Source organism: Geotrypetes seraphini, chromosome 8, assembly GCF_902459505.1.
Source record: "Geotrypetes seraphini chromosome 8, aGeoSer1.1, whole genome shotgun sequence".
Lineage (NCBI taxonomy): Eukaryota > Metazoa > Chordata > Amphibia > Gymnophiona > Dermophiidae > Geotrypetes > Geotrypetes seraphini.
The window spans coordinates 177,598,315-177,619,134 of NC_047091.1; the positions used below are offsets into that span (position 1 = coordinate 177,598,315).

General features: G+C 48.0%; 1 protein-coding gene across 2 annotated transcripts in view; it reads left to right on the forward strand.

Moving 5' to 3' along the window:
- The window catches only part of P2RX2 (purinergic receptor P2X 2), a 53,372-nt gene that overhangs the window by 29,862 nt on the left and 2,690 nt on the right, over nucleotides 1-20,820 (forward strand). For both annotated transcript variants that reach the window (XM_033953798.1, XM_033953799.1), the window contains exons 10-11: nucleotides 13,003-13,068; nucleotides 20,078-20,155. In XM_033953798.1, coding sequence (XP_033809689.1) covers nucleotides 13,003-13,068; nucleotides 20,078-20,155 — 144 coding nt within the window. The remainder of the gene's footprint in view (nucleotides 1-13,002; nucleotides 13,069-20,077; nucleotides 20,156-20,820) is intronic.

A 20,820-nucleotide genomic window follows, 5' to 3' on the forward strand; every position in this document is an offset into this window, starting at 1 on the left:
TAGTGTCGGGGGGGGGGGGCATCCGATCGGACAGGCCGCGGCCCGCTATACTTATAGCGGCAGAGAGATTCCTTGCCGCGATAAGTGTAGCGGGCCGTGTCTAATCTAACCCGATTCTCTAACCCGCGTCTGTAACATGGACGCCGGTTACAGAATCGGGGTTTAGTTTAGGCCGATTCTGAATAGGACGCCTCTCCCGGGCGTCCTATACAGAATCAGGGCCTCGCCTTCAATATAGGCGGCCTGCCTGGGGAGCATTTTGTTTTTTAAAAAAACGTGCATCCCGATTGGCTGATTAGACAGCTGTAGGACGCCTACAGCTGCCTAAAATCGGGACGCACTTTTAGAGAATCTGGGCCAAAATGTCCAAATTGGGCCCTGGACATTTTATAAAATGTTTCATAGACGTCAGAATGGGGGGCATGGCCACAGGGGCCATGGTCTCCCCAAAAATTGGCAATCAGAAGTATAGCTCTCCCGACTCCCCCACCTACCACCTCCCCGCCACTATAATTTAAAATCTTCGGGCAGCTGGCAGCACAGTGATGCAAGCCTTCCGCCATCTGCCTGCTCTGGAAGTGTTTTTTTGTGGCGTCCTGCCTAAGCAGGAAGAGGAAGTGCTACAGAAAGAACATTTCTGGGGCAGGCCAATGGTGGGAGGCTCACTTCATTGCGCTGCCAGCTGCCCAAAGATTGTAAATTATAGTGGCAGGGAGGTGGTAGGTGAGGGAGTCAAGAAATGGGGAGAGGTCATACCACAAGATCCATCTGAGGGGGGAAGGCTAGGGTTGAGAATGAAGGAAGGACAGGTGCTGCACAGGCTGGGGGATAGGGAGGGAAAGAGAAATGCAAGGGTGAGGTGATGGGAAGGGAGGAAAAGAGAGGTGCTGCTGGTGGGTGAAGGAAGATAAAAAGAGAACTTGGACATGGGTGGATGAAGTGGGAGAGAAAGAGAGATGGTAATACATGGGGAAATGAAGAAAGAGGGAGAATTGTTGGACATGATAGTGGTGGAAAGGAGAGAGGGAGAAATGTTACACTGGGAGGGAGGACAGATGACTCAAAGAAGGGAGAGATGTCAGATTCCAGAGAAGGGTGATGGAAGAAGGGAGGAGAGAAATGTCAGACCACTGGAATAGGAAGGAGAGAGTGATGCCAGACCACGAAATGGAAGGGAAGGAGGGGAGAAAGATATGCCAGACTGCAAGGAAGGAGAGGAGCCAGATGCCAGACCGCAGAAAGGAGAAAAGGAGAGAGATGTTAGACCACGGGCAGAGGGAGGGAAGGAGAGAGAGATGCCAGACCATGGGAGAAGAGAGAGATTCCAGGCTATGTGAAGAAGAGGAGAAAGATACCAGACCATAGGAAGGGGGAAGACAGAGATATCTGACCACAGGAGAGGGAGAGAGAGGGATGAGATGGTGCACAGGGATTGAGGGGAAGGGGAGACAGAGGGAGAAGATGGTATACATGGAAAGATGGGAAGGGAAGACATAGAAAAGTAGATAGATTTTGATAAGAAAGCAAAAAAATGGAAGAAAGTTGAATGTTAAAAGTTAATGCTAAAGATGGATGTATGGAAGAAAGTGAAGGAGAGAAAACCAGCAAATGGATAAGGTGGTCCTGGAAACAAAGTTAAGAGCACAGAGAGAAGGAAGTGCAGCCAGAGACTAGGAAAAGATGGTTTGAAAAACAAAATCACCAGGTAGGGGAAATGATTTTATTCTCAATTTAGTGATTGAAATGTGTCAGTTTTGAGAATTTACATCTGCTGTCTGTATTTTGCACTGTTCAGGAAGAAATGCATTTGTTTCTTTTTCTCTGGGGTTGTACAACAAACAAAGTCTTGAATCTTAGGGTTTATTTGTATATATTAGTACTTTTAGTTTTTAGTCCCGTATTTGCATAGGGGTTATCTGTGTTCCGGTAGGAATGAATGTTGAGAAACATACAGTGTGCTTTGTGTACACTTCTCCCTCCGTATTCGCTGTGATAGGGGATTAACAGACCCACAAATACAGAAAAACTGTGAATAACCGCGGTTTTCTATTAAAAACCATCGTGAATATGGTGAAACCGCGAATAACTTGATGGGAGACCTGGCCTGTTCCTGAAAGAGAGGCCAAACACGGTGAAGAAAGTGAAAGGAATCTGCGATTTTCTCTGTAAATGCTTGGAATCAGCGATTTCATTACCAAGCTGATGTAATTTGGGGGGGAGGAGCCAGCAAGCTAAAAACCGTGAATAATCAAAACTGCGATTGCTGAAACCGCGAATATGGAGGGAGAAGTGTAGTTTATTTTGTGGTTAACCATTATGTATTGTTAATATAAGATTATATTGTGTGTGTATATATGAAAATGAATGGAAAAAATAGTATCACAATTAGTACCATTATGGTGGTGGGGTCTGGGGCAGAGCTTTGGCCCCTCCCCCACAACAAAAAAGCATTCCACTGCCTATGCAATGTTTATCACTGTAAAATGTCCAAGTGCTAAACCTGCCCAAATATGATTCTAATAGCGCCTCCTTAATCATTTAAATGTACTGGAGACAAAACACAGTCTTTTGGGCATCTATCTTTTTGAAATAGAGCCTCGTACTGTACCAACTGACAAAAAAATGTTGTAACATTCCTATGCTCACATATCATTCATATATCCTAAGAAATGTTGATTACCTGGGATTCACAACCGCCATTCATATCTGTTTATTAATAAGCAAGTGGTCACAATCTAGAGAATGGCGCGGGGGGAAAAATTGTCCCCGCCCCACTCCGTCCCCGCGAGTTCAACCCCCATCTCTGCCCCATCCCCGAGAGTTCAGTTCCCATCCCCGCCATGTCCCCGTGAGCTCAGTCCCTTGTCCTCACAAACCGTCTGATCCCATCCACACAAGCCTCGAATAGTTATGATTTTATATTGAACTTATTTTATTAAAGTTTAAAAAGAAACAATATTCTGTACAGTTGTCATTTTATAGAGCACAAATAATACAGAGCAAGAATCAACAAAACCCGTCTCCCCTCTCCTACCCCCCACAAATAAATCCTCCACTATTGAGAATACTGAACAAGTCAAATTACTACAGCATGTTACATAGAAAAATCAAGCTAACAGAATACTTCAGTTACACATGGCAGGAATAGTGTTAAGGGAGTGCAACGAGGGCAGAGAGAGAGCCCTAAGCCAGCTGGAAGCTAAAGAAGCACAGCCTGGGCTTTGCAGTCCCCAGTTATGTCTAACACCAGCTCTAGCAGGAAACATATTTCAAATCTGAAATATTCTAATCACAAAATATAAAATAAAATTATTTTTTTCTACCTTTTGTTGTCTGGTCATTTTATTCTTATCTCAGGCTCTGATTTCCTTTTCCTTCTGTCTACTCTTAACTCAATTGCCAGGGTCTCCTGACCATTGGACATTTCTTCTTTCTCGGTGCTCACCATTTATCTTCCAGCTCTGTGTATGTTTTGTCCCCATGTTCAGCATCTCCCTTCTCTGTCTCCTGTACTTCCCTTTCTAGTTATTTCCCCTGTGCCCATCTCCCTACCTTCATCATCAACACTATTCAATGTCTCTAGCCCTCTGTGCCCAGTGTCAATCCTCTGTGTCCCTATGCCCCCCTCCCAAATCCAACATATCTCTTCTGTGTTCCTCTTCTCCCTCATGTCCAGCCAATTTCTCTCTGTGTCCATATACCCTCCTATGTCTGGCATTGCTCCACTGATTGTGTCCATATACCATCTCCATGTAGTGTTCCCCTTTGAGTCCCTGTTCCTATGCTCCTTTCCATGCCCACCATCTCCCCTCTTTTGTATATCTCCCTGTGTCCATCTTCTCCCCTGTTGCATCCTTACACCAATGTGTCTCTCACCTTTTCTTTCCTCCCTCTCTCCACTTCTCCATTGTGTTAAATATTTCACTCCCTTCATCCTCTTGGTTCAGCATCTCTCTTTCCCTTCCCTTCTCTCTCCTTCTCTCTGCAGGTCTAGCACCTCTCTCCCTTCCCTCAGCATTTTTCCCATGGATTGAACATCTAGATTACCCTTCCCTCCAGGCCCCCCTTCAGTCCAATACCTCTGTCCCTTCTCTCAAAACTCCCCAAAGATCCAGTACCTCTGTCCCTTCCCTCTAGCCCCCCCCCCCCCCCATGGGTCCAAAATATCTCTCCATTCCCTCTAGCTCCAGCTCTGAGCTGCATGTCCAGTACCTATCCTTTCCCTCCAGCTCCCAGCTGTAGCTCTGGCACCTCTCTTCCCTTCAATTCCAGTGCTCCCTCCACATAAGTCCAGTACCTCTCTCCTTTCCCTCCAGCTCCAACACCCTTTCCCCCAATGCCCCCAGCCCAGATCCAGTACTGTTCTTCAGCTCCAACTCTGGACTCAGGAGTCACTTACTCAGCACTCAACCATCAGGGAGCAGCACCCCCCTCCCCGGGTACAGCAATAGCGGCAGTGACAACCAATCCCCCCGTGGGGTAGCATCTCCTCCCCAGCTCCCCTTGCACCTACTATCCTGAATGAACCAGCCACGCCATGCTGAAAAATCTTCTGAGGCCTTCATTCTGCCAAAGAGCCCCTCCTAGATGTAATTTCCAGTTTTGAGAAACCAGAGATGAGTATGTTTTGCCAGTAGAGAGCCAAGCTACTTACAGAACTGACGCCAAAGGAAAAGAATGGGAAATAGTAAATTTAGAGACAAGAATATGTCACCAATTAAGGATACATTTTATTTAAAAAAACAGAGAACGTTATCTACAACCCAGACACTATAACTGAAACATTCTCTGCTGTCGGATCTGAGGCCTTGTCCTTCAGAGGTTTTGGCTGTAAATTCTAAATCCAACAGTGTGTACAGAGGTGTGCAAAAAGATGAAATAAGCCTGCCAAGTACTGAGAAGTCTTAAGCACACTGGATAAATGCCTTCATGCAATCTACGATCTATGTAAAGTGACTTCTGGGGACATCTTTAAGAAGAGATAGAGCAGAATGTATTTTTTATTAGCTAAAGACCTTAATGGACGTTGAGATACATAACCATTGCTGTCATCAGGAAGACTGATGATCGCTGATATGCTTTCAAGCACTCAGAAGGTTAAACTTGGTGGACTATTGTCTGTCTTTAGTGTAAGCACAGAAGTGTGGGAGTGCGTGGCGCAGGGGTTAGAGCAGGGGTCTCAAAGTCCCTCCTTGAGGGCTGCAATCCAGTCGGGTTTTCAGGATTTCCCCAATGAATATGCATTGAAAGCAGTGCATGCACATAGATCTCATTGGGGGAATCCTGAAAACCCGACTGGATTGCAGCCCTCAAGGAGGGACTCTGAGACACCTGATCTAGCCCAGAGGTGGGCAACTCCAGTCCTCAAGGGCCGCAATCCAGTTGGGTTTTCAGGATTTCCCCAATGAATATGCATTGAAAGCAGTGCATGCACATAGATCTCATGCAAATTCACTGGGGAAATCCTGAAAACCCGACTTGATGGCGGCCCTCAAGGAGGGACTTTGAGACCCCTGGGTTAGAGCAACAGCCTCAGCACCCTGAGGTTGTGGGTTCAAATCCCTTGCTGCTCCCTGTGACTCTGGGCAAGTCACTTAGATAAAGATTCTCAAAAAACCCGAGTTAAAAAGCGACAGGCTGCTGACGCAGCCGTTCCGATACCGAATCTAAAAACCTGAGACATTCTTAAAAAATCACGCATGCAAATGAGGTCGGTGGACAGCAGTGAAGATTTCCTAAATTTGCATGTGACCATCGCTGATAGGCACATGTGTGGAAAAAACTTGCTGTCGACACCACAAAACCCCCCAAACCAAAACGCAACAACAGTGAGAGAGATGCCCACACTCTCCCGCTGCCCCTGTGTTGTGATGCAGTGGGAGAGATGCCCATTCTCTCCACTGCATCACAACACCCCTTCCCTAAAATCCTGGCTGCAACCCTCCCCCCCCTGCGGCAGGAGAGATGCCCACTCCCTCCTGCAGAACCAATTTTTTTTTAAAAATCCTGCTGCGACCCGATCCAGCCGCGACCCCCCTGCAGCAGGACAGATGGCGACTCCATCCTGCAGAATCAAATTTTAAAAATCCTGCCGTGACCCGACCCAGCCACGACCCACCTGCAGCAGGAGAGATGCCCACTTTCTCCTGCAGAACCAAATTTAAAAGATCCTGCCGCGACCCAACCCAGCCGCGACCCCCCTGCAGCAGGAGAGATGCCCACTCCCTCCTTCAGAACCAAATTTTTAAAATCCTGCCACGACCCGACCCAGTCGCGACCCCCTGCAGCAGGAGAGATGCCCACTTTCTCCTGCAGAACCAAATTTTAAAAATCCTGCCGCGACCCAACCCAGCCGCGACTCCCTGCAGCAGGAGAGATGCCCACTCCCTTCTGCAGAACCAATTTAAAAAAAAAATCCTGGTGCGACCCGACCCAGCCGCAACCCCCCTGCAGCAGGAGAGATGCCCACTTTCTCCTTCAGAACCAAATTTTAAAAATCATGCCATGACCCGACCCAGCCACGACCTCCCTGCAGCAGGAGAGATGCCCACTCCCTTCTCCAGAACCAATTTTTAAAAAAAATCCAGGTGCGACCCGACCCAGCCGCGACCCCATGCAGCAGGAGAGATGCCCACTTTCTCCTTCAGAACCAAATTTTAAAAATCCTGCCATGACCCGACCCAGCCACGACCTCCCTGCAGCAGGAGAGATGCCCACTCCCTTCTGCAGAACCAATTTTTTAAAAAAATCCTGGTGCGACCCAACCCAGCCACGACCCCATGCAGCAGGAGAGATGCCAACTCCCTTCTGCAGAACCAAATTTTTTAAAAAATCCTGGTGCGACCCGACCCAGCCACGACCCCCCTGCAGCAGGAGAGATGCCCACTTTCTCCTGCAGAACCAAATTTTAAAAATCCTGGTGCGACCCGACCCAGCCGCGATCCCCCTGCAGCTGGAGAGATGCCCACTTTCTCCTGCAGAACCAAATTTTAAAAATCCTGCTGCAACCCGACCCAGCCACGACCCCCCTGCAGCAGGAGAGATGCCCACTTTCTCCTGCAGAACCAAATTTTAAAAATCCTGCCGCGACCCAACCCAGCCGCGACCCCCTGCAGCAGGAGAGATGCCCACTCCCTTCTGCAGAACCAATTTTTAAAAAAAATCCTGGTGCGACCCAACCCAGCCACGACCCCCCTGCAGCAGGAGAGATGCCCACTTTCTCCTGCATAACCAAATTTTAAAAATCGTGGTGCGACCCGACCCAGCCGCGACCCCCTGCAGCAGGAGAGATGCCAACTCCCTTCTGCAGAACCAATTTTTTAAAAAAATCCTGGTGCGACCCGACCCAGCCGCGACCCCCCTGCAGCAGGAGAGATGCCCACTTTCTCCTGCAGAACCAAATTTTAAAAATCCTACCGCGACCCGACCCAGCCACGACCCCCCTGCAGCAGGAGAGATGCCCACTTTCTCCTTCAGAACCAAATTTTAAAAATCCTGCCATGACCCGACCCAGCCACAACCTCCCTGCAGCAGGAGAGATGCCCACTCCCTTCTGCAGAACCAATTTTTTAAAAAAAATCCTGGTGCGACTCGACCCAGCTGCGACCCCATGCAGCAGGAGAGATGCCAACTCCCTTCTGCAGAACCAATTTTTTTAAAAAATCCTGGTGCGACCCAACCCAGCCACGACCCCCCTGCAGCAGGAGAGATGCCCACTTTCTCCTGCAGAACCAAATTTTAAAAATCCTGCCGTGACCGACCCAGCCACGACCCCCCTGCAGCAGGAGAGATGCCCACTTTCTCCTGCATAACCAAATTTTAAAAATCGTGGTGCGACCCGACCCAGCCGCGACCCCCCTGCAGCAGGAGAGATGCCCACTTTCTCCTGCAGAACCAATTTTTAAAAAAAATCCTGGTGCGACCCGACCCAGCCGCAACCCCCCTGCAGCAGGAGAGATGCCCACTTTCTCCTGCAGAACCAAATTTTAAAAATCCTGGTGCGACCCGACCCAGCCGCGATCCCCCTGCAGCAGGAGAGATGCCCACTTTCTCCTGCAGAACCAAATTTTAAAAATCCTGCCGCGACCCAACCCAGCCGCGACTCCCTGCAGCAGGAGAGATGCCCACTCCCTTCTGCAGAACCAATTTTTAAAAAAAATCCTGGTGCGACCCGACCCAGCCGCGACCCCCCTGCAGCAGGAGAGATGCCCACTTTCTCCTGCAGAACCAATTTTTTAAAAAAATCCTGGTGCGACCCGACCCAGCCGCGACCCCCCTGCAGCAGGAGAGATGCCCACTTTCTCCTGCAGAACCAAATTTTAAAAATCCTGCTGCAACCCGACCCAGCCACGACCCCCCTGCAGCAGGAGAGATGCCCACTTTCTCCTGCAGAACCAAATTTTAAAAATCCTGCCGCGACCCCTGACCCAGCCACAACCCCCCTGCAGCAGGAGAGATGCCCACTTTCTCCTGCAGAACCAAATTTTAAAAATCCTGGTGCGACCCGACCCAGCCGCGACCCCCCTGCAGCAGGAGAGATGCCCACTTTCTCCTGCAGAACCAAATTTTAAACATCCTGCCGCGACCCGACCCAGCCGCGACCCCCCTGCAGCAGGAGAGATGCCCACTTTCTCCTGCAGAACCAAATTTTAAACATCCTGCCGCGACCCGACCCAGCCACGACCCCCCTGCAGCAGGAGAGATGCCCACTTTCTCCTGCAGAACCAAATTTTAAAAATCCTGCCGCGACCCGACCCAGCCGCGACCCCCCTGCAGCAGGAGAGATGCCCACTTTCTCCTGCAGAACCAAATTTTAAAAATCCTGGTGCAACCCGACCCAGCCGCGACCCCCCTGCAACAGGAGAGATGCCCACTTTCTCCTGCAGAACCAATTTTTTAAAAAAATCCTGGTGCGACCCAACCCAGCCGCGACCCCCCTGCAGCAGGAGAGATGCCCACTTTCTCCTGCAGAACCAAATTTTAAAAATTCTGCCGCGACCCGACTCAGCCACGACCCTCCTGCAGCAGGAGAGATGCCCACTTTCTCCTGCAGAACCAAATTTTAAAAATCCTGCCGCGACCCGACCCAGCCACGACCCCCCTGCAGCAGGAGAGCCCACTCCCTTCTGCAGAACCAATTTTTTTAAAAAATCCTGGTGCAACCCGACCCAACCGCGACCCCCCTGCAGCAGGAGAGGTGCCCCCTCCCTCCTGCTGCAGTAAACTACTTACCACGACCGGACTCCGCTGCCCCTCCCCCTTACCTCAAGAGAGATGAACCGGAGGGACGTGGACATCATCTTCCCTTTGAGCCCACCAGGACAGATGGGGAAATATGATAAAGGACCTGAATGCAAACCACATAAGATATAAGTGGTATTTAAAATAAATAAATAAATAATCATATTCTGCCCCAAGTCACACAGGGTTCAGTAACTGCACAGCAGAAATAATTATGTTTTGTTTTGTTTTACCATGTTCTGAACACAATCCAACTTCTCTTCATTTGCTAAATTGTTCTCCTTTTCCTGTTTCATTTTTAATCGCTTTGGTTCTGTATCTCTTCTTTCTTTCTCTCTGCGCAGATGGGCAAAGTCCTCTTTCTTTACGCGTTGCGTTCCTTCCCACATGCCACCCTCTCCCCCCCCCCCCACTCTCTTTCTCCTCCTCGCATGCATATGTTGCTTTTTATCCCCCGTCTTTTTTCTCTTATCTCTTGCTTAGTTCCTTATGCAACTCTTTCTTTAGCTGAGATGTTGTTTCGGAGGAAAAGAGATATTTCGCTATCTTTAGACGCAGTGGGTGTCTATCACTTTGCTTCTCAGGGTCTCTGTCTTTCTTTTTATCTGAGTTTCTAAAATGAATATGTTGTGACCTTCTAAGCAAAGTCAGACAAATTGGAATAAAATTGTTCAGAGCTTTATTGATTATAACAAAATACACACTGGGTCTAGGCTCCAGTGCGTATTTTGTTATAATCAATAAATAATAATCAATAAAGCTCCAAGTCTTGGTTCCAATTTGTGTGACTTTGGACTCCCCCTCCCTCCCCCTGGTCTTTTGGCCTCTGACTTCGGGCTCACTGCTAATATCTTTCATTGCTCATATGTTTCTTTCTATCTCCCCCTTGTTCTTTTTAAATTTTCATGGGGAACGGGTAAAACGCGGACCTCGCGGATCTAAAACCACACGTCCTTAAAAATCTGAGGTCCGTGCCACTTGTAGTTTCTGGCTCTGACAGACCTCGATGACAATTTAGCGCTGACGGATCCGTCTCAAGCATAGGGAGGGAAAAGTATTAGGATCCGTCAGCGCTAAAATGTCATCGAGGTCTGTCAGAGCCGCGGACCTCAGACTGCGGGCTGCAGGAAACCGGTTTAAAGGATTCGTTTTAGAGCCGCTCCAGGACTAGTCTCTGGCTCTGACAGACCTCAATGACATTTTAGCGCTGACGGATCCTAATACTTTTCCCTCCCTGTGCTTGAGACGGATCCGTCAGCGCTAAATTGTCACCGAGGTCTGTCAGAGCCAGAGACTAAAAGTGGCGCGGTTACTTTGCTGGCAATAACTGAATGTTTATAGAGCCCGAACGGTCGGGCTGGGTCCCCGCCACTGGTATCTTTTGCAGGAGAGATTTTCTGCAAAAGTTCATTAAGGGGAATGGTTTTAATCTCTGGCTCTGACAGACCTCGGTGACATTTTAGCGCTGATGGGGGGAAGGGGTAAAACACGGACCTGCGGATCTAAAACCGCACGTCCTTAAAAATCTGAGGTCCGTGCCACTTGTAGTTTCTGGCTCTGACAGACCTCGATGACAATTTAGCGCTGACGGATCCGTCTCAAGCATAGGGAGGGAAAAGTATTAGGATCCGTCAGCGCTAAAATGTCATCGAGGTCTGTCAGAGCCGCGGACCTCAGACTGCGGGCTGCAGGAAACCGGTTTAAAGGATTCGTTTTAGAGCCGCTCCAGGACTAGTCTCTGGCTCTGACAGACCTCAATGACATTTTAGCGCTGACGGATCCTAATACTTTTCCCTCCCTGTGCTTGAGACGGATCCGTCAGCGCTAAATTGTCACCGAGGTCTGTCAGAGCCAGAGACTAAAAGTGGCGCGGTTACTTTGCTGGCAATAACTGAATGTTTATAGAGCCCGAACGGTCGGGCTGGGTCCCCGCCACTGGTATCTTTTGCAGGAGAGATTTTCTGCAAAAGTTCATTAAGGGGAATGGTTTTAATCTCTGGCTCTGACAGACCTCGGTGACATTTTAGCGCTGATGGGGGGAAGGGGTAAAACACGGACCTGCGGATCTAAAACCGCACGTCCTTAAAAATCTGAGGTCCATGCCACTTGTAGTTAGTCTCTGGCTCTGACAGACCTCGATGACAATTTAACGCTGATGGATCCTAATACTTTTCCCTCCCTATGCTTGAGACGGATCCGTCAGCGCTAAATTGTCACCGAGGTCTGTCAGAGCCAGAAACTAACTACAAGTGGCACGGACCTCAGATTTTTAAGGACGTGCGGTTTTAGATCCGCAGGTCTGCGTTTTACCCCTTCCCCCCGTCAGCGCTAAAATGTCACCAAGGTCTGTCCGAGCCAGAGACTACAAGTGGCGCAGCTACTTTGCTAACAATAATTGAATGTTTATAGAGCCCGGACGGTTGGGCCGGGTCCCCACCAGGGGATACCCACCAGGGTATCTTTTGCAGGAGAGATTTTCTGCAAAAGTTTATTCAGGGGAATGGTTTTAGTCTCTGGCTCTGACAGACCTCGGTGACAATTTAGCTCTGACGAATCCGTCTCAAGCATAGGGAGGGAAAAGTATTAGGATCCGTCAGCGCTAAATTGTCATCGAGGTCTGTCAGAGACAGAAACTAAGTACAAGTGGCATGGACCTCAGATTTTTAAGGACGTGTGGTTTTAGATCCGCGAGGTCCGTGTTTTACCCCTTCCCTTTTTCTTGGTCCACCACAAGCATACATACATAGAGTATGCCCAAGCTTTATAGGGTCCCTGTCACCCTATGGAGAGACACTCGTGAGTTTGCACATGGTAGGAGAGGAAACACCATTTTGCCACACTGTAAGTGCACTTTTAAATCTGTTTACTTCCTGTTCAGTCAGAACCTCATTCACAAGCACCCAGAGATCCTTCCCCTGTTACTTATCTCCACCCCCTTACATTAACCAAGTCCTCAGTAGAGAATTTGTCCCCGTCCCTGCAGGAACTCAATTTCCCCATCCCGTTCCCACGAGTTTTATCGCTGTCGCTGCCCCTGCCCCATTCGTGTAAGCTCTGCCTTAACCACACAAGCCTCAAACTCTTATGATTGTGCGGATGAGGACGGAGCTTAGGCATTGGTGGAATGAGGCATTATGACATCACAATCTGAGCTCTAGAATGTTGCTACTTAGGATTTTACAGTGTTTGAGGTTTGTGCAGATGAGGACAGAGCTTAGGCATTGGTGGAATGAGGCATTATGACATCACAATCTAAACTCTAGAATGTTGCCACTTATGATTTTAAAGTGTTTGAGGCTTGTGCAGGTGAGGATGGAGCTTAGGCATTGGTGGAATGAGGCATTATGACATCACAATCTGAGCTCTAGAATGTTGCTACTTAGGATATTAAAGTGTTTGAGGCTTGTGCAGATGAGGATGGAGCTTGCAGGAATGGGGCAGGGACAGGAAAAGAACTTGTGGGAACGGGACAGGAAAATGAGTTCCCATGACGGGATGGGGAAAAATTTGTTCCCGTGTCATTCTCTAGTCCTCAGCCTGAGTCATAGACCAGTGCTCCTTCTGGAACCCAAAAACCATGGGCGCTACCTTCAGTCACAAGACATCACAATTACATAATAAATACGACGCTTCCTTCTTGTGGCAGTGAAGGGCCATGCGATCTTCTTTAAGTGCTGTATATCTTTCCACTTCCTTGTCTCTGGCTATTTAACCTGTCTGTCTCTTCCTATGCTGAGATATATGTCCCTCTTTTTCCCTTAGGCAGGGAAATTCAGTCTGATTCCCACGATCATCAACCTGGCCACGGCTCTCACCTCCATCGGGGTTGTAAGTACTTTTCATCCACTAGGTTGTTCACCCTCTCCAAGGTAGGGAGAACGAGAGGGCACTCTCTAAAATTGAAAGGGGACAGATTCCGTATGAACATAAGGAAGTTCTTCCTCACCCAGAGAGTGGTGGAAAACTGGAACGTTCTTCCGGAGCCTGTCATAGGGGAAAACACCCTCCAGGAATTCAAGATAAAGTAGATAGAGACAGGTTGTTCACCCTCTCCAAGGTAGAGAGAATGAGAGGGCACTCTCTAAAGTTGAAAGGGGATAGATTCCATACGAATGTAAGGAAGTTCTTCTTCACCCAGAGAGTGGTAGAAAACTGGAACGCTCTTCCGGAGTCTGTCATAAGTGAAAACACCCTCCAGGGATTCAAGACAAAGTTAGACAAGTTCCTGCCGAACCAGAACGTACGCAGGTAAGGCTAGACTCAGTTAGGGCACTGGTCTTTGACCTAAGGGCCGCCGTGGGAGCAGACTACTGGGCACGACGGACCTCTGGTCTGACCCAGCAGCGGCAACTCTTATGTTCTCTCTCCTATTCGTCATCATTGATGCATTTTATGAATCTGTCCCCAAAGTACTGGAAGGTTTGAGCGGGTTTAGTCATTTGATGTCACAGCAATTCTATAACTAGGTCCCCGCAGTTGCATGCACGTTGCATGCATAAGTCCCAAGACAATTGGCACTTACACACATCAGATCAGTAGGCGCTATTCTATCTGGATGCAAGAATGTGCTATAGCACATAAAAGCAAAGGGGGCATGGACATGGACGGGACATGGACCGACCTTGAGTGGGGAATGGGCAGACCATGGGTGGAGCATGGATAGGACATGGGTGGAGCATGGATAGAACATGGGAGGAGCATGGACAGTGACATAGCGAGGGTGAAAGGTGCCTGGGCCAGTGGCGCCCCTGCCCCACCCTCATCTCTGCCCCCCTGCTCCTTCCTCTATCTCACATGAAGTGACATCATTGGGAGAGACAGCAGCGTCACAAAGAGCATGGCGTGGACCGCCGCGAACAACAACTTCAATAGAGGTGCAAGGGATGGGAAGGGAGGTCGCACGTGGCAGGCTGGGAAGAGGGGGGGGGGCAGAGAGGAGGAAGGGTGACGTTGCCCCCACCAAAATGGCTCCCAAAAGGCCCCCATACTATGCCAGTCTGCATGGGCAGACCATAGGTGGGGGATGGGCAGGACATGGGTATGACATGGGCAGAACAAGGGTGGGGCAGAATATAGGCAGAGCATGGGTAGGGCATAGGTGGGGCACCAGCAGGGGTGGGGCTCCCAGTTACATGTGTGACTTAAAGACTATTGTCATTTAGCCAGGCCTCCGCACCGGCCGTTACACCAAGTCGATGACTGGTGTATCTGCAGTTGGTACAGGCTGGGCATGCTGATGGAGGGTTACGCTAGTCTATAATAATAATATGCTAAGCGCGCATGCGCACTCTCGCCGCGTGTTCCCTGAGATCTGATCTGCCGTGATGTGCCACGGCGAGAGTGCGCATGTGCGCTCCGTGAGGGGAGGAGGGAGAGGGCTGGGGCTGTCCCACTGGCAGCATGACCCCGATCCCCCTGCGCCCGCTCACCGCCCCACTGCCGAGGTCCGGAGCGAAGAAGCCGCGTCCGGCCCAGCCCGCTGAGAGGGAGAGCAGCGCTGGCACCGGGGAGGGGGACGGGACACACACGAGGGCTCTGCCGCCAGCTCAGCTCGGCTGCTCCGTCTCTACCGGGGCTAACAGCGGCAGCCCCCGAAGCTCCTCACCAGCCTGTCCCGCCCCCTCGAGAAGGGCTGAAAAGCTGGCCTCGCGCGCTCTGCAATCAACTGCCGCTCCCCCCCCCCCCCCGTCGGAGCCCTTTAAAAGAAGGTTTTCCTACGGCGCACTGAAGTCATGCGCTGAATTGTCAGCACGTATTTGTCTCACGCGCTTAAGACTATGAACCCTAATTTACACGTGTATCTGCCCTGGGTATCCTACATGCAGTGGTGTGGTAAGGGGGGGTCAGCCCGCCCGCCCAGGGTGCCATTTCAGTGGGGGCACCAACACCCTTCCTTCTCTCTGCCCCCCGCCCCCTCCCCTGTACCTCTAGTTGTTCTCCACTGCAAGCAACAACTTTCATGTGCTCCTTGCGACCGTGTCGTGTCTCCCGCCGATGTCACGTCCGGATGCCGTGCGATATCAGAGGGAGAGCCGACGGGGTCGCGAGGAGCACATTGAAGTTCTTGTTGCTCGCGGCGACGAACGACTAGAGATAGGGGGAAGGGAAGGGGCCAAGCACATGGCAGGGGGGATCAAGGAAGGAGCGGGGAGTGGGGGTGCAGATGAGGGCAGGGGAGGGGCACCACCCCAAAGGACCTAAAATGTGTTCCATACATTCAATATCATAAGAACATAAGAATAGCCTTACTGGGTCAGCCCAGTAGCCCGTTCTTACGGTGACCGATCCGGGTCACTAGTACCTGGCCAAAACCCAAAGAGTAGCAACATTCCAGCATCTCAAAGAATTGCAAGATTCCGGAACCCCAATGAGAGCAACATTCCAGAGCTGAGATTGTGATGTCATAATGCCTCATTCCACAGTGCCTCAGAGCCAACCTCATCAGTGATGTCACAATGGCTTGATAGTCCTATATTTGGCCCACGTAGAACATAAGAATAGCCTCACTGGGTCAGACCAATGGTCCATCAAGCCCAGTAGCCCGTTTTCACAGTGGTCAAGCGATACACTATCAAAAGTGTGCAGGACTTTGGTGCATTGACAATCCCACAGTGACATTTGGGCGCAGGACATATGTGCGCCACCACTTCCTCTATTAGCGCTGTGAGGGTGTGGGTGTGGGGAACCCTGCCAGTACATTAACAAGTCCTCACATTCCTGTTTTGGGGGGGTTTGGGGAGAACTCCTCCAAGTACACTGAAAACTCCCGTTCTTTCTTTTTTTGCTGTTCGGGAGTTTTCAGTGTAGTGGGGGGGGGAAGGTTTCCCCCCTCACCCCCCCTCAATGGGAGCATGAGGACTTGTAAATGTAGTGGGGGGTTCCCCCCCCCACACTGCCACACCCCCTCAAAGCAGCAGAAGCGGTAGCGCGCATATGTCCTACATATAAATATCACTGCGGGATTGTCAGCTTATCAAAGTCCTGCGTACAGCGAAAGATTAGAGAAAGTGGGCCTTTTCTCCCTGAAACAGAGGAGATTGAGAGGGGACATGATCGAAACATTCAAAGTACGGATGGACACGCCTTGCAGGGGACACTAATTCTTCACGGACCGGCAGGAAATTTTTGAGGACCAGCGGTTGAAGAACACTGACCAGTTCACACTAAAAGCTAAAGCACCAATATTTCTAGAAAGATATCTAATTCCTTATACCCCTCCCCCCCCATAAGAACCTTAAGATCAGAGAACAAAAATCGTCTTTCTATTCCATCTTTGAGAATCGTATATACACGACGGGATACTATTTTTTTGGTTACAACACCACAAATATGGAAACTCATTACCAGCTTATATTAGGGACAAAAAGATCCTTAACCCTTTCAGGACCAAGGGACATATTTGTCCCATAACTTTAAAATCCTATCAATTTTGATTGGGATAGTCTACAGTTCTAAATTTGATATGTACGGATTCCATATGATACTGCCTTTATGTAAACAAACTGGTTCCGACATTCATTCATTAGCGTCGTTGCCGGATTGACGAGAAGATTCACTTGCCACACTGTCCATAAGCCAGAAGTGTGATTTTTTTAAATAAAAATAATGATATTTCACAAAAAAAATCAATTTTTTGGCATCTGCAAGCCCTTTTCACCATAAAAATGTCATCAAAACCACAAAAATTGGCCTACGATCCTTATGGTCCTGAAAGGGTTAAGAGTCAAAGAAACACTCAAATGTTGGCTGTATAAAGATGCATTCGAAACTTGAAACTTTCACGAGGCCAGCATATTTTTAATGGATAAAGTTACCCCTTCCCTTTCTGTTTTAACCTTTTTTTTGTCTCTTTTCTTTAATTTAATTCATAGTTCCACCCATTTTCCATTTTGTACTTGTCCGTTTTGCCCACGTCTCATTGTGATAAATGCAGTCTGTTTTCCCTATTTTTTTTTATACTGCACATCGCTTTGAAATATGAAACTGCGATTTAATCAGACTTTTAATTAAACTTGAAACGTGACACACTGCTACTATTATTATCATTTCTATAGCGCTGAAAGGCGTACACGGTAGGGTGGTCCACATTTCATTTGTCCACAAGGCTAATTTTATTCCTTTATATAAAAATGAAAAACGCACAAAATTTTACTTTAAACAAACAAAGTTTAGAGGTCGCCCCACCTTGCTGTTTTCTTAAAACTACCGCTAAGCTTAATAGTATATTGTAATTTCTGTTCATCTTTTGTCAAAGTATTATATTCTACAGTGAGGCTTATCCCTCGTTCTGCTGCATCATTAACAAGTCAGTTTGGAAGCCCGATTGCAAGGTTCCTGGAAAACTGGATCGTTGGTCTACTCTGTGGGATGTTCCTTCAGGAATATTTTCACTTTTGTTGATCCTCCTTCAATCAAGAGATCAAAAATGACTGGATTCTCAGTTTTACAAGACTTTCCAAAGGTCACGAGACGTCGTGGAATGTCTGGCAACGGCGGACGCTGTAAGTTTTGCGCCATTCGGAGCTTTGTTTCTGGTGCAATTCTGTCATCAGAAAAGGCAAGTGTCGCTAGGTGCTCGGACAGAAACCGTAGATGTCTGGAAATGGCTGGGAGCGTCTTGTTTGCGGCACTTTTATTCAGATATGTATTGAGAGTAAACAGCTGTATGGAGCCCTAATTCCCATTGGCTCGAACCCATACCGCCATCGCCGACTTACAGCCTTCCAGTAAAGGTTTTCCTTCATCGTAGTGATGAAAATTGACCAGTCGAAGAGCATCCAGTCCACGTGGCAGTGGTTGACAGCTGACAGACAGACTTCCCAAGAAGCCAGTTTTCGAGTGCAGATCACAAAATAGATGACGCCATACAAACTATTAGGCGCAATCATTTTTTTTTTAAATCTTTATTGATTTTCAAACTTTGACAGTGCAATACAATTAATTGAATATAAAATACTGCATAAAACGCACTATTAACTACACAAATAATACATAACACAATCATTTTCTCCCACCCTCCTCCCAATTATTAATACAATAAGACATATGATGTGATTACAATATTATAATTAAGTAATTTTAATCCTCAAAATACATTTCCCTTCCCCCACCCACCCACCTGGATGTGTAAGGAAATCTAAGAAAAGGAGAGATATATGACCCTTATTGCGAGGTAACAAATGTAGTCAATGGGCTCCATGCTTTATTAAATGAACTACTAACCCCCATACATTCCGCATTCATTCTCTCATATCTATATATGGTACACACATTTGCCCACCAAAATGTGTAATTTATTCTGTCGTGGCTCTTCCAGTTATGTGGGACCATTTGGATGGCTATTCCCGTCATGATCAAGAAAAGACGGCTTTTATATTTCATGCGCAATCACTTACATACACAACACACAAGCAAACAGTGCATGCTGGGGTGACCTCTAAATATTGTCCAATCAAGCTGAAATTTGACACACGAGTATGATATACCAAGTGGACAAAAATAAGCCTTGTGGAGACAAGATTTGATAAGGTTGATTTTTTTTATTTTTTTTTGCATGCATAGGCTTACCAGATTTTACATAGGTAAATTCCAGACCCATAGACCCCCCCCAGGCCCAACCAGTTCCACCTATCCTTGCCCTGTTATGCCCACGCCCCAGCCTTGCCCCTAGCCCCGCCCCTTCAGCCTGCTCGTTGGGAGGGAGGGCATCTGCGCATGCGTGGATACCCCTCCTGATGCAATCTGCTTTTCAAAACCCGGACAAAGTGCTGGGTTTTTGAAAAGCCGTCCGGATGCCCAGACATGCCCTCTTAAAAAGAGGACATGTCCGGGTAAATCCGGACATCTGTTAACCCTAGGCACACTATCGTGGACCACCCTAGTACTCAGTGCTGTACATGCAACATATTTCTATCATTTAAATTTCTCCAGAATTCTACTGTTCAACGGCTCCCCCTTCTGCTTCTATTCCTTTCTCTCCTCTCTTCTACCTTCCAAAGTATTTAGATCAATGCTGTCTTGTTAAAATGTTTATTTTATTTTTATTTTTCCTCTAACTCTACTTTTCACTTCTCTATTACCCTCCAGGTACTTTAGTTAGATTGTGAGCCTTCGGGACAGTAAGGGAATTTTTCAAGTACCTTTCTTATTTCTAATCTTAATGTATATTTTCTGTAAACCGCTTAGAACCTAACGGATGTAGCGGTATATAAGAAATAAATTACATTACATATGATAGACAATCCCTGCTCAGAAGAGCTTACATTCTAATTAGTACAGACAGACAGAACGTAAACCCTGAATCTACTACTGCTACGATTAATTATTTCTATAGCGCTACCAGACGCACGCAGCGCTGCACAGAGTCACAAAGAGTAAGAAAACAGTCCCTGCTCCAAAGAGCTTACAATCTAAACAGGATGTCATGGATACAGTTAAGGAGAAGGGTTAATCTGCTGGCTGGGATGGAGGGCAGAGGGGAGTACAGGACAATCAAGCCATTGTGACATCACTGACGAGGTTGGCTCTTATTGGTGGAATGAGCCATTATGACATCACAGTCTGCTTTCCAAAGAATGAAACTCTTCACACTACTACTATGAATTATTTCTATAGCACTACCAGATGTACACAGCGCTGTACGGAGTCACAAGGAAGACAGTCCCTTCTCCAAAGAGCTTACAATTTAAACAGACAAGACAGACAAACAGGATGTCATGAATACAGTTAAGGGGGAACGGTTAATCGGCGGGCTGGGTTGGAGGGCAGAGGAGTAGGGTTAAGGATTGAAAGCACCTCTCAAAACACCCACAATTTCCCACTCTCTTCCTGCCTGTAGGGCTCCTTCCTCTGTGACTGGATCTTATTAACCTTTATGAACAAAAATGAGGTCTACAGTGATCGGAAGTTTGACAAGGTAAGGCTACATCTTACTTCACCAATATTTCTCTTTATTTATTTAAAAATGTTATATGGGGGTAAACATTTCCCTGGTTTGGGGTTTTGGGCCGATTAGACCGCTTCAAGTCATCGCTTAAGACTTTCATATTTCAAGATGCGTTTGAATGACCTACTCACCCCTCTTCTTCAATAAGGCCCTGATTCCAATAATGATGCCTCTAAGTTAGGCGGCGGTAGGTGTCTTTCCACCACCTAACTAAATATTTTAATTGTTGATACGCGGTGCGGTAATTGACCGTGTCGTTTAAAACCAATTAAAAAACTGATTGTAAAAAACGGAGGTGCCTAAGGACGCCTCCAAAATGGCTTCCCTTTTCCCATCTCCAGAGGTGCTTTATGATGCCTGACGCCATTGTAGGCGGGGCTGACGTCGGAAGTGGTGTTGAGTGCCATAAAGTGCCTCCGTAGCAGCAATTTTCGTGCAAGGCAGGCACCGGAAATGTAGGCTTTCAAAACCCTGGCCTATATTTCTGGTGCCGCACTTCTAGAATGGCGGCCTTGTGTGACTGGTATGTGACCCGCGGCCATTTTTGTAGGCGGTTGTCGACAACGGCGCCTTTTATAGAATCTGGCCCTAAATTATTTTCCCCACTCTGAGCACAGCCTACTCTTTCCGCTCTT